A 16462-nucleotide genomic window follows, 5' to 3' on the forward strand; every position below is an offset into this window, starting at 1 on the left:
AACGTTTTAAGGACGGTGCCTACTAATACCGAAGTATTTTTGTGCGGTTTATGACTATGCGGGAAAAGCAGATCTCAGCAAGGGCTATTGGAATCCAAAAAGAAAATTGGGGGTAACCACACATTTTTCAGAGATAATTAAGCAATAATATCTCTAAAAAACGCTAAAATATAAAGCAATGTATGGGATTTTTTTCCTAAATTGAAGCTTAATTATCTCTGAAAAATGCATGGTTACCCCCAATTTTCTTTTGAGATACCAAAAGCATTTGGTAAGTTCTGCTTTCTCCGTATAGATTTAAACCGTGCAAAAATATTCCTGTATTACTAGGCACCACCCATAGGAAACCCGAGTATCTCGCGATGCGCAGAACGTATGCGCAGTAACAATAGTAGGCACCGTCCTTAATAGCAGTACTGTTTTACAAGATTGTCCGGCGTGTGGGAGCCTGGCTGACAATTGTTGTGAAGTCGATCAATTTGCCTTTTAAAGCATTCAAGAGAGTCTAATTTACGTAAATTGAAGGGTAAGCCGTTCCATAATAGCGTCCTGCTGCAGCCAAAGCTACGCTTGCGATAATTCGTTCGTGGCTTAGGCAAGTCTAGTTTGATCTCGTAATCCCTCAGATTTTACGGTGTACTGCACATGCTAAACAAATTTTGCAAGTACGTGGGGAAAGCCCTTTAATTGTTTTAAACATTAACATCGCCTTCAACTTCTTTCGGTGCATTGAGAGAGTGGAGCCTATGTATTTAGGAGGAAACTGGCACTTGTGTCGTAACTGGATACGACGTAACATAACCCTTGTTATGTTTGGCAAAATTAATAGCACTGAATTCTCCCCTCCCTCCTCCACCGAGGACTATTTTGTGCTCGAGCGGAGACAAATCAGGAGAGTGAAATGAGGATGTACGTGAGTTGGGCGGAGACAACAAAGGAGAGTGAAATTAGGATGTACGGAGGTTGGGCGGAGACAAATACGATACAGGAGAGAGTGAAATAATGAGGATTGCTTCTGTAGTCCCCTGCGCCACTTTTTTTAATTTATGTTTTTCTTCCCATTTCTGACATTTTGTTCCTTTTTTTTATGAAAGAGCCTCTACAGAGGAGAGAGCCAATCCCCCGCCCTTCTACCTCAGTCAAACATTGAGAAATGTATTTGACCATTCAAGCGAAAGCTCCCCTGTGGTGCTGCTTATGATGCTGTGCAAAGGTGGTTCTAACTTGCGAGTCTGTGGAGGAAATTCTATAGTATGGCCATTCAAATGAAAGCTACTGAGCAGTGCTTTCCTGTCGCGCTGTTTATTATGCTGTAAAAGGTTGCTCTAACTATTGAGTCTGTGGGGGGAAATTGAGCAGCAAGTTGACAAGGTGTGGTAAACCACTCAAATGAAAGTTATTGAGCATTACTTGTGCTGCTTGTCATGTTGAACAGTGCGATTTTATTTTAAATTTCTGGTAGTCGATGAAAGTTACAAAGTGAAAGCGATCCACCATAGTACATTGTGTACATTTACCCATAATTCTTAACATACAAAAAACCTAAAATCGGTCATAAGAATGCACAGAAAAGTTCTAAAAACTGCAAACCTAGCAACAGTGTTGTTAGTACAGGGACGAATTTCACAGAAAAAATATGGCTTTCTATGTGCCTATCGGCTGTGTTAGGTTTGCAACGTATTGTGGTAAAATGAATAGCCACTATCATTTTCCGTACGGTGGACTGAGATGCACTTGTCTACAGGTACAACTGGTTTTTTTTTTTTTTTTTTTGACAAAATTAATGTTGTAAAGGGTGATTATGAAAACTCTTAGTCTTGAATGGAAGTCATTTCTATGCGTCACCACTCTGTACGGTTTAATACTCACATCTACTTCCAAGAGCAAGTCCACAAATCCCGATGAGCTGTTAGAAGAGCAACACAAAGCTCTGAGGACCCCAAGCCACTCAGAACTTAGCCTGCCATGATGGGCAGTAACCTCTGCACACAAGACACCGATGTCATACAACCTGTGGACATAGAGGGCTTGAGTTGATAAGATAATTTGGCTACTGTAAAGGGATTCAAGTGCTGACGTTTCGTGTGTTCGCCCTTCATCAGAGCGAATCGAAAGTGAAACGTCATACGTCGGGTAAACATTGAGGACTTAAGTATTTTTTGTCCCATGCATGTGACAAGTGAACAATCCATTTTTTTGCATTCGACGTAGAAAGAACGCACTCCAAATACAGACTGGAGTCGAGATTGTCCAGGACTGAGGGGCAATCGACAAATGAATGGATCTTGGAACGCGTATCTGGCACCCCCCGCAGATTTTGCAGGGGTGGATGACATCATCATCAACTTTGTAAAGGAGAGAGACCCTGGGATCGAGATCATCGAACGCACTCCCGAACATTTGAACTGTAGACACAAGCGAAGACTTTCTTCTTGCGATTGGTTTGTACTTTCTCACCAAGTTCTCCCCACAGCCCAACACAATAAAAAAGATACACAATGTATGTACCGTTCACTATTCTGGCAGTTGCACACGTTCATCATGGCATTGCACACAAAGCTGTACACATCTGATGGTTTTTCATGGTTGTGTAAGTATTCCCAGATGCCATCTAGCCGCTTAGTTCTGAAAAAGAAAAAACAAAGCTCACTTACTGTATTGGTGACAAGTTTAAACGTGCAACTGTTTATGTGGTAGAATGGGCTGCGGGAAGCCAAAATTATAGGGACTTTAAGAAACCATGACAGCAATGGCAATGTCGCTTCAAAATATAAGTTTGCGTTACTTGTACTTCTTCAAAATAGCGCGTACTATTTTTGAAGTGATTATTTTTCATGACTTTGCAGCACCATTCCTTCATCGTGACACATTTGATTTACAGCTCTGGCAAATGGAAAGCACTCAAAAGGAACCGCTACTAACCTTGGATTCTGAAAATATTCCGCCATAAACTTGGGGTCATAAGGTTCAGTACAGGCTGAAGGTGTCGTGCTGGAACACACCGCCTGCTGAATCTTAGTGTAGGCCGTGCTAAAGATGTCCGCATACTTAGCCTGATAGTAATAGCAAAAAAAAAGAACACAAAAGATGAGATGTTAGACAATCGACAGACATGCAGCTTGATTGACCACCGACCAGTTTTCACTGCAATTGCGATGTCCATTGGAATCAACAATGACCTTTCCACAACAGAAGAAGCAATAGGCTAGCTCATACATACTAATGACACATACGCGTATAAGTTATACGCGTATGCGTATACATCAATACTAGTATGCGTATATACGAATACGCATTTTACGCGTATATTTTGGTTCGCTTACCTCTGAGCTGCACTGTAACTTACAAAGGGGATTACCCGTCCCCTTGGTCTTGTAGTATTTAATACATAGGATCTGATAATTATGATTATTATTTGCTTGTTGTGTTTTTTTTTCTGTAACAGTAAGTTCTAAGGTCAGATGTAAGCTGTTAAAACAGACTTGCCCACAAGTTGAGCCCGAGAACTTTATTAGATAGCTGGAGAAACAAGTGAATTTCTCAAGAAGACCAGAAATAGAAGCAAAGGACTTTGAAGAAGTCTATTCTTGAAGAATTCATTACTGAGCACAAGCTGGTCACTACTCCATGGACCTAAAAGGCAAAGTATATACAGGTACCCTTTGAGAGGGTGATGTTCTCCTACCATAATAATTATTATTATTATTTTAATAACCACAAACGTACCCTGAGATGTGCACATGACGAATACAAGTCAAACAGGAATGCCAGGATGCATCTCTCCGGTGATGAACAAATTCCAGGATATGCAATGTTCTCAACTGCTGCCAGGAGCCTGAAAGAGAAAATGCGCCAAACTTAACAGTGGTTAAATGATAAATGGAATGGCGACTTGGATAAAGTGAAAATAATGAAGAAGCGTTCTCAAGTCGAATAACTCGGAAAAAGAATTTTCCGAGGTCCCCAACGGGAATCGAACCCATGACCTTCCTGATACCGGTTGGACGCTCTAACCACTGAGCTATGGGAAGGTCATGGGTTTGATTCCCGTTGGGGGCCTCGGAAAATTCTTTTTCCGAGTTATTCGACTTGAGAACGCTTCTTCATTATTTAAACTTAACAGTATCACTAATATTAAACATCTGGCAAAGAAGAGTTTGTGAATCCAAAGGAAATGTTCTTTGGGTTGAGTCTGTAACTCTGGCACCCTTAACTCTTTCCAGCCTAAGTTTTCTTGGCCCAATTTTCCAAAACGGCAAAGAAAAACACAACGCTTGCACTGTATATGCGATGTACCATTTAAAAGGACTTGATGAGAAAAATTCATTTCTGATATCAAGATAACTGACGCAAGTCAGGTCTTTGACAAAATGGTTTTAGAACTTCAACATCAAGTAAAATTAAAGCATTTTCATTGATAATGCTTCGACTTGTAATCTTACTGACACCAGGCTTGAAAAAGTTATTGTGTCACTTACTACTTCATGTTAGCACAAAAGGAAACTCACCCCCGGAATATCCTGGTGGTATGTTCAGGCAGCAACATCAAGCATGGGTGATACTTCCGAAGCATTGCCACAACTATGGTGGATTTTGTCGGCAACGTTCCTACAACAGTTTTTACAAGTGCAACTTGGGTGGTTGAGATATCCTCTTCACTGGGCATTAAAACATATGCCACAAAGTCAAGGAGACCGTGCACGTCACCAGAAAGTTCAAACAAGTCGTACAGGAATTCCAGCTGATTTAGTGTTGGCATTGGTGAAACCAGACCAAACATCTTGGGTTGCTTGGCTTTTTGGTCACGCAGGACATTGACACATTTCGCTACTGCCAGGTATTGGTCAAAACAAGTCAGGCTCGAGAATTTACTGTAAACAAAACATAAATTATTACATAAATACCTGGAAATGAATGAATGAAGGAAGGAAGGAAGGAAGGAAGGAAGGAAGGAAGGAAGGAAGGAAGGAAGGAAGGAAGGAAGGAAGGAAGGAAGGAAGGAAGGAAGGAAGGAAGGAAGGAAGGAAGGAAGGAAGGAAGAAAGGAAGGAAGGAAGGAAGGAAGGAAGGAAGGAAGGAAGGAAGGAATGAATAGATGGATGGATGGATGGATGGATGGATGGATGGATGGATGGATGGATGGATGGATGAATGAATGAATGAATGAATGGGATGGAGCAACGATGGAAAGCAAAAACAGTATAACTATCATATTTACTTGTAAAGTGCAGCTCTTTTTTCATCTCTCTCCCTTTTCAAAACCAGGTGTTCAGCATTCTGAGAAGCATCAGCACCAAGTCCCGAATCATCTACTCTTCCGAAATCATTTAACATAGCACACAATGCCTTGACAACCTCTTTTGTTGTCGACATTGCCTGGCTTCTTGCTTTGCCGACTCCATACAGCAGAATGAGGCGCTGATTGTGTTCATGTGCAGAGATGTTTTCGGCAGGGATGGGAAAATGCTGGGCATACTGAGCATGCTGGGATTTCTTGGGGAGACTGCACGTGGAGTCCTTCATTGAGTTGTCTCTTTGATCACTGCTTGACAAGGACGTAGGGTTGAGAAGGCCAGTCTCTAGTTTGGTGCCATTTGCAACAGCTGGATAGAAGTAACCAGACTTAATTATAAGTAACAGAACTCCATGATAATAATCACATTAGAAATGTTGTGTTTTGAAGTAACATAGTTTGCATGCATACATATTCTTTTTGATGAGGCATGTCTGCATGTGGTAACCTTAAGGCTGGACTGGTGTGGACCTGCCATAAAATTCCTATCTAACTAACATTATAGTTCCATATATCACGCATACTCAATTTTACTGAGAAACTGTAAACAGCAAGTGGGAAATGAGCCCGAGGAGGAGGGGGGTACTTCCTTATAAGAGGCTAATGGGGATGTGCCGCTGGATGGGGTCGCATTTTCACGACTGGGTTGACTAGAATGGGGTTTCATTTTCAATAGAGTTACTAGAATGGGGTCGCACATTTTCGGATTTTTGGGGTAAGAAAATTCTATCAAGTAGGGATTCAAGATGGTTTCGGTAAAAAGTTCAGAAAGTTGTTGTTTATTAAATGTAACAATCACCACGCATTACACTCCGTTCTTGAAAGTAGATGCATAAATAGAAAGTGACTTAGCTGGGATCGCAAACATTACATTTTCCCAAAAAGTGACTAAGATGGGGTCTATAACTGGCCACAAAATAGACTATAATGGGGCAGGGGCTCTGAGACGCCAGCGGCACATACCCAGTAAAACTGAACCTAAGTACCCCCCCCCCCCCCCCGGGAAAATGAGGGATAAACATGATAACATGGTCATTTCTACCATTTGCCGTTTGCCATAAAAGAAATTCGTAATCTCTCTACTGACTGACATTGTGACAACCTGAGCTGAAGTCACCATCAGAGTCATTAAGTAAAATCATACCTCACCAAAATATGACATGACTCCTTTTAATCATTATAATTTTTATTTTATAAATCGTGATGTACATTAACATTGAAAATAATGAAAACTGCTGAGAAATACTATCTTATATAAATTATGGTACCTGACAAATCAGCAGTTAATATCGGAGCCTCCTGTTCAGCAAAGATTTCATTGTCACCCTGATCCAACAGCTGTATAAGCCGTTCTTGGTGTACAAGCAGTTCCTGGTCCAGTAGCTGCTGGGTAATTTTTTGTTCGCTATCACTGCTGCTATCTTTCCTAACATTCTCCTCGTGACATGTCTGGAAAATAAGTAATGGCTGAGTATTACAGTCAAACAAAAGTAAGAAAGTAGAAAGTGTTAGTTTGATCGATCGATATTTTGTCTTGTTGCCTTCCGATAATGCATGCAACTACAGTATTTTACATTCTCACACATCTCACCTTGCACCTCGGTTATTCTATTCTCTTTGTTCCATTAATCCAATCAAGATTCAATTATTGAATCAAGGCTGAATTTGAATGTTGGATTTTTCAGTTTATGAATGGATTATTGAATTGATGAACAGTCAATCAATTTTCGAAGAATAAATTCATTAGTCCGTTAACTGCAGGAATGCTTGGACGGCTTTGACTGTAAAGGGGGTGTCCGCTCTCCCACTGGTAAATGTAGAGTTCATTCAGGGCAATTTCCATTTTGCCAATATTTTCATTTGGAAATTCTGGAATTTTTCCAATTGTTCCAAACTTGCTATCTCATTAATTGGTAGGTAAAAAACCTTACTAATTTGTCTTGATGGTGCAGGAAGACAACCAAGTTGAAATAGAAATTTTGTGCAATTGGAATGGGAATTTCTGTTCTGACCGGTTGGAAAGGAAAAAGTGGAGGTCTTGGAGGTTCTCCGTTTAGTTTCAGCCATGTTGTTATAATATTATTTAATTAAGATGTAATTTCTTTTTAGTTTTGGTTTTAGAAAACTTTAATAGAAATCTTGCAAACCAAGTATTCCAATGATTCTCTATCACATCCATTTCTTTTACAATTCAAATTTATTTCGCCTTCAATTTGCACTAATCTTAAACCAGTAATCCATAGAAGAGAGGGGTCTCAGGTCAAAAACCCAAGAAAGTTGGCTTCCTGAACTGACAGATTGGATGGTAATTTTAAGACGATTTGGACATCATCCACAACTACAGTAAATCAAATGCATCATTTTGAAGGGATGGTGCGGCAAAATCTTGAAAAATTATCAGTCCAAAAATAGAAGCACTATTTTGAAGGAATTTAAAGAACTAGGATAAAACTTGTTCTTAAAATATTTAATGGTACATTCCGTTTACTAGCCGACCAATCTGGCGTGGCAGTTCTGACAAATGGAAAGCCCCTTAGTAAAACCCTGTGCTTTGAATCTCTCAAAATGTAACACCAACACAGATCCCAAGGATGCATATGAGAAAATTTGCCTGTATAGTGGACAAATGATGACATACCAAACTGTGAAAGTCTATCCCCCCCTGAGCATCCCCTTCTTGCACACATTCCTCAATACCCATAGGTTCAGCTTCAGGGGGGTGCTCCATGCTTGAGACTACTGGCCGGGGTGGAGATGGGATGGATACAGGAGGGGTGGGCTGTAGATCCCCTCTTGATATCAGGCTGCACATGTAGGCATTGTGAGAGAAGACTTCATTTCTGATGAGTTCTCCAAACAGAAGAGTAAGCTGAGCAAAGCTTGGATGTGCTTTGTTGTGTTGATAACCTCCATCTACAAAGAGATTAATTTTGAGTTCATCATAATTATGCATTTTTAGAAACCAGGAGAAAGGCAACCCAAAAGGAAGGCTGCAACTAGTAAAATGTGCAACTGTTTCACAAGGGATACTCTGTCGAGTCTTAATAGTTTGAACTATGCGGGAAAAGACAAGTTAAAGCATTCCAATTGAGGACAGTTTCTCATTTTGCTACAGTAACTGTGTATTTGTGCTGCGCACCTCTAGATGGTTCGAGAAACTCACTCAGATTTCTTAATTCAAAGGTATTTTTCCTCATTTTATTACTATACAAAAAAAGATAATCTTAGCAAGGGCTATTAAAATCCAAAAAGAAAATTGGGGGTAACCGTACATTTTTCAGAGATAACTGAGAGCCTCAATTTGGAAACAAAGTGTGTTACATTGTTATGTATTTTAAACACATTGTTGCTTAACTATCTCCCCCAATTATTTAGTTCTGGTCACCCCCATGGTTCAAACAACAATTCTCATTTATGGTCATGGCTCATGGCTAGCTACCAAATTTTATATTTCTTGGGATAAAACAAAGGCTGTTTATAAATCACAAAAAAATCTTTAGCACTCTCTTATAGAATTATTTCTCATTTCCAAACAGTCAAATTGACTAAGGAGGTTAGCTTCTAAAGAAACTGTGGTGCTGCATTGGTTGGGAGTAAAAATTAAAATGTCAGAGCACTGACAAAGGGCTAAGTTTCAAAATTTCAGCACTCAAATCTCTTTTCAGTGGCCAATTTACCTTTAGTTATCAACTCTGTTGATAAACCAAACATTTGTCACATTTACTGTTCTGCACTGTAAGTAAAGCAGTGGATGTAACACTCACCAACAACTGGAGCATAATTGTCCAAGAAATTCATCAGAGCTTTTTGAAAAGGTGGCACTGCACTCGTCATACCAGACATAACATTCGATGATGTACTCTCTTCTCCTTGAACACTGGAGCTTTCTCTCTGTCAGAAGCAGAAGATGCAGTTAACCCCTCAATTCCTAATATCAATGTGGATATTCTTCTTACTGTACATGTTCTATCTATATTTCTTATGGAACTAGTTGGGAGAATTTGAATGGTTTTTGGGAAAGATCGAGAGGCATTTAATAAATGATGTTTTTGTCTTAAAATCAAAATTGCTAAAAATATAAGCTCTATTTTAATTGGCACAGAGTGGGGTGATCCTATATTAGACTAAGTTCTAATGTTCTGGTAACCTTTTTCCGACCTGGCCTCTTAAATTCATACCCATTTTTGTAAATCCATATATGTTTTTAGATATTTTGACCACAATGGTTAAGATCTTTACCCTATTTCAGACAAACACAGCTAAAAAAGCATACCCATATACATGCTGGGGATTTTTTTAGTCAAATTTGGCCAAGAACTTTCTTTTCCTTAGGGTTTTATTGTACGAATCTCAATTTTTGCAGCCGGACAAAACAACGGTTTCTCTACAACTTGGCCAATTCGGATTTTTGAATTCTATTTTTTTTAACGGTAAAATGACGTCATCGATTTGGCGGGAAATTTTTTTTACAGCTTCGACATGGTCAGTCACATTTTTTTAAAAGCACATACCTTAAGGATTACAAAACTGAAAAAAGATTTGAAATATCTCAACTGAATCAAAAGTTTTGGGCCTCGGAAGTTTGAATTTTCCGCCATTTTGTTACTAAAAATAGCCTTAAATTGAACGCTTAACTTCCCATAACTCTTGACTCCAATGAGGTATTCCAAATTTTTTTTCAGATTTGTTATTCTCTTTTCATGTTGTTTGTTATGTTAGGAGCAACTGTGTCGTAGCTCCAAAAAAAAAATTTTCCCGCCAAATTGATGACGTCATTTTACCGTTAGAAAAATGAAATTCAAAAATCCGAATCGGCCAAGTTGTAAAGAAAACATTGTTTTGTCTAGTTGCAAAGTTTGAGGTTGCTAGCACAAAACCCTAAGAAGGAGAAACTTTTTGGCCGAATTTGACGAAAAAAATCCCCAGCAGGATATGGTGCCACACATACCTTCAGTATATTCCTGTACATGTAGCTTATATGGGGGGGGGGGGGGGGCAAGCCCCCCCCCCCCCCCCACCAAAAAAATAAATAAATAATAATAATAATTGCCTGTTAGATATGTAGCAATAACTCCCCCCTTCCCCACCACCACCACCTCACAGTGTTCTTGGGAGAAAATAAACTACCTTGACCCTTTCTTCATCAACTACAGCACTGCAAGAAAAATTCAGAGGCCACTGAAGACAATAGTAAAATTCAATAGCATGTCGATGTTAAGTACTAAATTATGAATCCAAATTACAATTCTGACCTCCTCAAGTATTTCTGCTTGCCTTCTCTGTAATATTTGGGCTACAGCAAGTGCTCGGAATTTGCCCACACGATATTTACTGACTGCCCATTCAAACAGCAACAGAGCAATTGCCTCATCAGTAGCAGATGCCTGTAAAATGAAAATCATGGATAGAGGTTTGATTCAGAGAGATCATGGATGATGAAGGATGTTATTATTCAACACATTGTAATACACCGTACTGCCCAAATATGGTCATGGTGCACTGAATATTGGTTGCCTGTTACTGGTCAACAGATACAGCTGTATGCTGCGAAACATAATTTTTGAATGTGTCAGGGAGAAAAATGACAAAATAAAGATCGTCTCCAGCTTTTAAGGATGTGACCACCCAAGGTGAATTTTCTTGATATTTTTAATAACTTCTCCCCTGTACTTTTATAAGAAAAGTATCATCATCATCATCATCATCACCATTATCATCAATCTTTATTTAAGAACACAAAATCTTATCATAAAAATGTTCTTCCTAGGAGTCCTGGAAACTTACAAAAGAATAAATCAACTATATTTACAGGAATACATAATTAAATTTAGCTGATGAAACTATAAAACAAGTGTTCAGTAAAACACCTATATTATAAAACTTTCTTCAATTCATAGCGCACTAAAAATAATCTTTCCCATTCAGTGAGGTCTTAAACACTTTTAAGCTAGGCATTTGTCTGATTTCCGAGGGAATCTTGTTCCAAAGAACAGATCCTCTATAGTGTAGGCTACCTTTTGCATATTCAGTTCTTGGTCTGGGGTATGCATTGGGGACAAGATAGGAGAGTTTGTTCTTTGATATTAAGGGCTAAAGGGTTACAAGGTCTCCACTGAAAAGTAGTGTAAAACACAATCACTGCTCTGAAGTTTGAGCTTCAGAGTTTGCATGCTGATTAAAGTTATGTAATAATAATTTTACCTGTCTTTCTGTTTTTGTGGAGTCGGCAAAGATCTTGCTGTAAAGTGAGTCTATAGAATTGTTTGAATCGGCTCTGTTAAAGTTGTAGCGGTCAAGGATCTCCAATGTGTTAAGCACCCTCTTCACAGCTAAAACTGAAATAGAGAGGGCTAAAATAAATGGAAAGCAATTAGCAGTGTGATACTAGCTTAATTAGGATTTGTTAAGTAACATTTTAACAATGATTGAAGAGGTGAGATCAGGACTGTCATTCCAAAGTGACTTTATGTTGATTGGCGTGTATAAATTCATTGTTTGTACAAAAAGAAAGAAATCCTCAGTCACAGTGAAATCGTTGTAGGGCAGAAAGCTGTGAATGTTTCCTTCTTTGTCATAACCCACTATCAGGAAACACAAGGGGTCACACTTAGCGAATACAATCCACCATGTACAGTATGTAAGTGGAGGCACGTCTAACCAAGGAAAATGAGATTCTGTGTGAGATTTTGATCAAGTCAGTGTTCATGATAGGGAGGGGGGAGGGGGTGGTAGTGTAGTGGTTAATGTGTCATCTGAGACTCCACAACACCTCTCTGTATATATGGGTGTACAGTGTATCAATGGGTACATTTGTACTTGTGAATACTTAACAATTATTCCACGAGCGCGTGTTGGATATGAGATGATAGATCAGCCAACGAGGCGCGTAGCGCCGAGTTGGCTATAATCATCTCATATCCAACAAGCGCAAGTGGAATAATTGTTTTATTAAAAACAACCGAGAAATATTGCTAGATCTTACTGATTTCGCGGTACAAGAACGACCAGAAGGCAATTTAATGGTCGCCATTTCTCGGCCATGGTATAATTGCTCATATACCATGGCTGCTAAGCCAATCAAATCCCTCGAATTGCATTATACAATGATGCAGTTTTTAATAATATGAGATAACCCTAACTGGACTAGCACCTGGAAAGGGGGGGGGGGGGGGGGGGGAAGTTTACTCCCTATAATGGATTATATAGGGAGGCTTCGCCCAAAAGGGGTATCTCTTTCAGGATGGAGGTATATAAAATTAAAGGGTGGGGATTTCACGAGCTGAAGTTACTGTAATGGAAAAGGTAGGAAAAACTACCATTCATTTTAGATTTAAAAAAGGGTCTTTCAAAATATATCGAACAGACCCAACAAACAAAGATGGTGTTTCTACTCAAGGTGTGTGAATTAAAGGGGTAACTTTTCCTAGCTTCCCAGTGATGGGGGAGTACTAATACTCTAACCTACTTAGTGTTGCAGAAACTAAGTCAGACAAAGCTATTGCGTCGCCTACACTGTAGGCTGCAAATACACTGTATGAGTTTAGATGGCCATAACACTGTTCAGGGTAACAAGTTATAAGAATCCAGAGCACCCAGGAAGATTAAAGTTGACCCTCCCACAGGTGGATATCTTTTGAATCAAGCCTTAGTAAAGGAGCAGACAATAGGAAAGGTTTCATGAATGATCCACATTATTAGTCACTACAGAAGTCTGTGATACCACCTCTTCAATCAGGGTACAAATTAAATATTAAACAAAACAACATGAAGCATTCGATAAATTAACAATCATAATGAACTTTAAATAACAAACTTTAAAGTTACATAGCTCAAAAGCGCAAATTATGACAGACTATATGCCAACTACAACAAGCTTAATTAAAAGCAGCTAGTCAGCCACATGTATATTGAGTTATATATAAATAAATAAAATTTGCGCATTAAGTAAATTTAAAGTCACACAGCTTAAATTAAAAATGCAGAGTTCAGAACTTAGTACAGGTACAATTCAATCTTAAGCGATGCAGCTTCTATAACTTTATGCAAGGTTAAAATATCAGTTATTATCAAACACAGTTGCTTAAAAAGAAAATTGCACAGCGGAAAACAGCAACAGTAAGAGTGAATGACATGTCACGAAATATAGACCCGGAAACACCAGTTTAGTAAACTGTTTTTCCCCTCAAAAGTGCAGAACAACTCAGTTGAAGACACCAGAGAGTGATAAAGACACAAGATCGTCGCACATTCACAAGTGGAAACTGTGCAAGGTCACAGGTGCACCACTCAGTACTGTAATGTTGACCGTCCTGTGGTGACTTGGAATCAAAAGATCAATGGTTAAAACAAATTGCTAGGCTTGTGCTTCTCTGTCTATTCTCACTGGTAACATAGCTGCCTGATAATACTACTTTTGCCAATAAGAACATTTATCTATTGCTGTTTTTTGCCTTTTTTAGACTGTCTTGGTGCCTGCTGTGCAAAACATAAATTGATGTTGTCCCATTAAAATCTGTCAACCACTGACTCCTCATACAGTAACAACTTACAATGCACTCCAAGATTAAAAGTCACAGACACACATAAGGATTGTGATTGGCTAGAGTAAAAGGCTAAGTAATTGATGGGTTTAGGTATATTCAAGTTACCTATGGTGCATTTCATATCGCTTTTGGTTGTTTTGGCCCAGATTTACCGTTTTTGTGATACAAATGAAAATCTTGCTCATAATCATAGCTTTTTATTGCAAATAAAGTGAAAAGTAGCAGATAAAACATTGGTCGGAAGCAATGTTTCCTGCAAAAACTCTGGTGAATCTGAGCTAAAACAACAAAATTTAGGTGATCTGAAATGCACTATATATAGGTAATGGGCCCTTCAATAATACTCTTTTGCTTTGCTTTTATGACTGCTCTGAAAACGTCATAATGTTGAGTTTGTCTTGTGAAAGGAGCTTTCACTACCCATATCGCATGTGTTAACATTGGCTGACAGTATATATACAGAGCTCTGATATTACTCAGTAATAATTATCAATTATTATTATAAGATTACATTTTTAAAATTACACAACATTTACAGTAACAAGAATGTATAAACATAAACTGTTGGTACATTTTTAAATCACTTGTTTACAAATTGCCAGGCTGAGAGTAGTGACATATGAGAAATCAATAATCAAATAAATACTAGACAGTGTAGACCAATAGCATTAATTTGCACTTATAACATTTATATTAATACAATGTTTCATGGTAATTATGTCAATTACATAGTCCCTTTTAATTAATTATTATTTACTGCAGTTAACAATTACCATCAATTTTACTTTATTTTAAGCTTTAAATTAATTTTCTTTTTAATTACATTTATTTTACATGCACTAGGAAAATGACTGTTTCAATTTATTTAGCTCAAGTACATGTACATGCAACAAATTGTGATGAAAGAACATGATGATGTTCATGCTAATTAAGTTGGTGTAAATAGGCAAGCTTGTGGTATATGGCATTACCAGCATTTTGTGTTGAAAAAAAAAAATACTTGCATTCATATTATTACATTATAAAAAATAAACATTATAGCATTTAAATATTTGTATTGAACAAATGACTCAAAGCACGCACTGTTCTTCATACACGTTTTCCCAAAATGACTTTGTTGTATTACACATTCAGGGTACTGTTACATGTAGCAATAACTACAAGGCAAAAAGAACTCAACAGTTTAACTCATCTTACCTGATGATTTGTCTTGGTATTTATCAGGGGACCAGCGAGACTCAATTGCTTTGCTTCTGGTCTTGATCTCCTCTTCACTTGCAAGCAGAACAGATAGGAGCTGTATTTTACACAATAAGAATGAGAAAGATAATTGGTCAAATACAATATGATAACATATAGCTCGCAAAGTCCATGCAATCAAATTCAGTACACAGAAGCATGCATCAAAACCTTGTTGAGCACACTAATGATGCAAGCAAACTTGACCTGTTTTTGGCTTTGCAAATTTTTGTTTTCCTTGCATCTGCAGCAGCATAATGCAAAAAATGCAGTAAGATTTTTTAAAGACTTTTTTCCAGGCTTTGGCCAAGTTGTTTGTTGTACATCTGCAAGCATTTCATAATTGGTTCAAGCATTAAGCTGTGTGTATTATTATCAAACATGTGTATACAGTATATATCATGCACTTGAGAAGCTGGAGTACGTTGCTTGAGGTGTTGCTCTTACATTGTATACTTCTCTTGAGCTCTCCAATTTTCTCTTGTATAAATTATTACGATGCTTATTCAACCCCTGAGGTCATGAGAATTACGGATATGATCACCCACCCTTGCTATTTTTAATTAATAACTTCTCCCCAAAGAAAGGGGACAAGAGAGGAGAATTTGCTCTTTGATATTAGGGGTTAAAGGGTTAAGCCTGAACAAAATTTAATGCTGCTCGCAATTTGATGCATAAGTCACTGTGTTGCTTCTAGTCTAATTTGATAATTAATGTATGTGTTCCCCTTGTTTTATGAATTATTTAATTTATGTATTATTTTAAATATAAGGGGACCATTGTAATTGGTCCTTGCTGTAGTGCCTCCCCTACCTGAGTGTTTTCTGTGTATCTATTTCAAGGCAAAGCTCAATAAATTAAAATAATAAATTGTTTAGTTACTACTGACCTCAGCATTCAGTGATCCCTGTGCATTTCCTGTGGAAGGGAGTGGCATTGAAGATGGCGCAATGGAAAGCCTGTCCAGAGGAGATCCCAAGACGGCAGGTTTACTCCCCGTAGCTTCGGCATTAGTGCTGGCAGAGTTGCTTCCACTACCACCTGTGTTACTACTGGTTCCACTTCCACAAGGAATGGAGTTCCAGATCAGAGCTCCAGGACAGCAGATAGCTATGGTCTGAAGAACTGAACTCAGTGCCAGAACAAGAGCATGGTGCTGAGGGCATGTCTTGTATTGAGAGAGGACAGGAAGTGATGAAGCACTGACAGCTGCCAAAGTTGAACTGTCAATTGAAAATAACCCAGTTAATGAAACTTGGTACTCACCTGCGGCTCATGGTTCCATTTGAGTTTTTTTTAACATTATTTTTAAGTTCTATTTAACAATTATTCCTTGAGCGCATGTTGGAAATGAAATGATAGTTTGCTGTAATCATCTCATATCCAGT

The 16462-nt window shown here is 38.4% G+C and overlaps 1 protein-coding gene across 3 annotated transcripts in view; it reads right to left on the bottom strand.

Moving 5' to 3' along the window:
- The window catches only part of LOC146469044 (mediator of RNA polymerase II transcription subunit 12-like protein), a 44661-nt gene that overhangs the window by 20846 nt on the left and 7353 nt on the right, over positions 1 to 16462 (bottom strand). For 2 of the 3 annotated variants that reach the window (XM_085123656.1, XM_085123657.1), the window contains exons 10-22: positions 15964 to 16297; positions 15033 to 15132; positions 11494 to 11642; positions 10545 to 10676; positions 9057 to 9183; positions 7931 to 8205; positions 6561 to 6741; positions 5218 to 5602; positions 4509 to 4871; positions 3727 to 3835; positions 2923 to 3053; positions 2509 to 2625; positions 1870 to 2011 (exon numbers count right to left, since the gene is read on the bottom strand). In XM_085123656.1, coding sequence (XP_084979782.1) covers positions 1870 to 2011; positions 2509 to 2625; positions 2923 to 3053; positions 3727 to 3835; positions 4509 to 4871; positions 5218 to 5602; positions 6561 to 6741; positions 7931 to 8205; positions 9057 to 9183; positions 10545 to 10676; positions 11494 to 11642; positions 15033 to 15132; positions 15964 to 16297 — 2545 coding nt within the window. The remainder of the gene's footprint in view (positions 1 to 1869; positions 2012 to 2508; positions 2626 to 2922; positions 3054 to 3726; positions 3836 to 4508; positions 4872 to 5217; positions 5603 to 6560; positions 6742 to 7930; positions 8206 to 9056; positions 9184 to 10544; positions 10677 to 11493; positions 11643 to 15032; positions 15133 to 15963; positions 16298 to 16462) is intronic. The other variant, XM_085123658.1, reaches the window with a different exon arrangement.

This window comes from Pavona decussata, unplaced genomic scaffold (assembly GCF_977016875.1).
Source record: "Pavona decussata unplaced genomic scaffold, jaPavDecu1.1 SCAFFOLD_127, whole genome shotgun sequence".
Taxonomy (NCBI): Eukaryota; Metazoa; Cnidaria; class Anthozoa; order Scleractinia; family Agariciidae; genus Pavona; species Pavona decussata.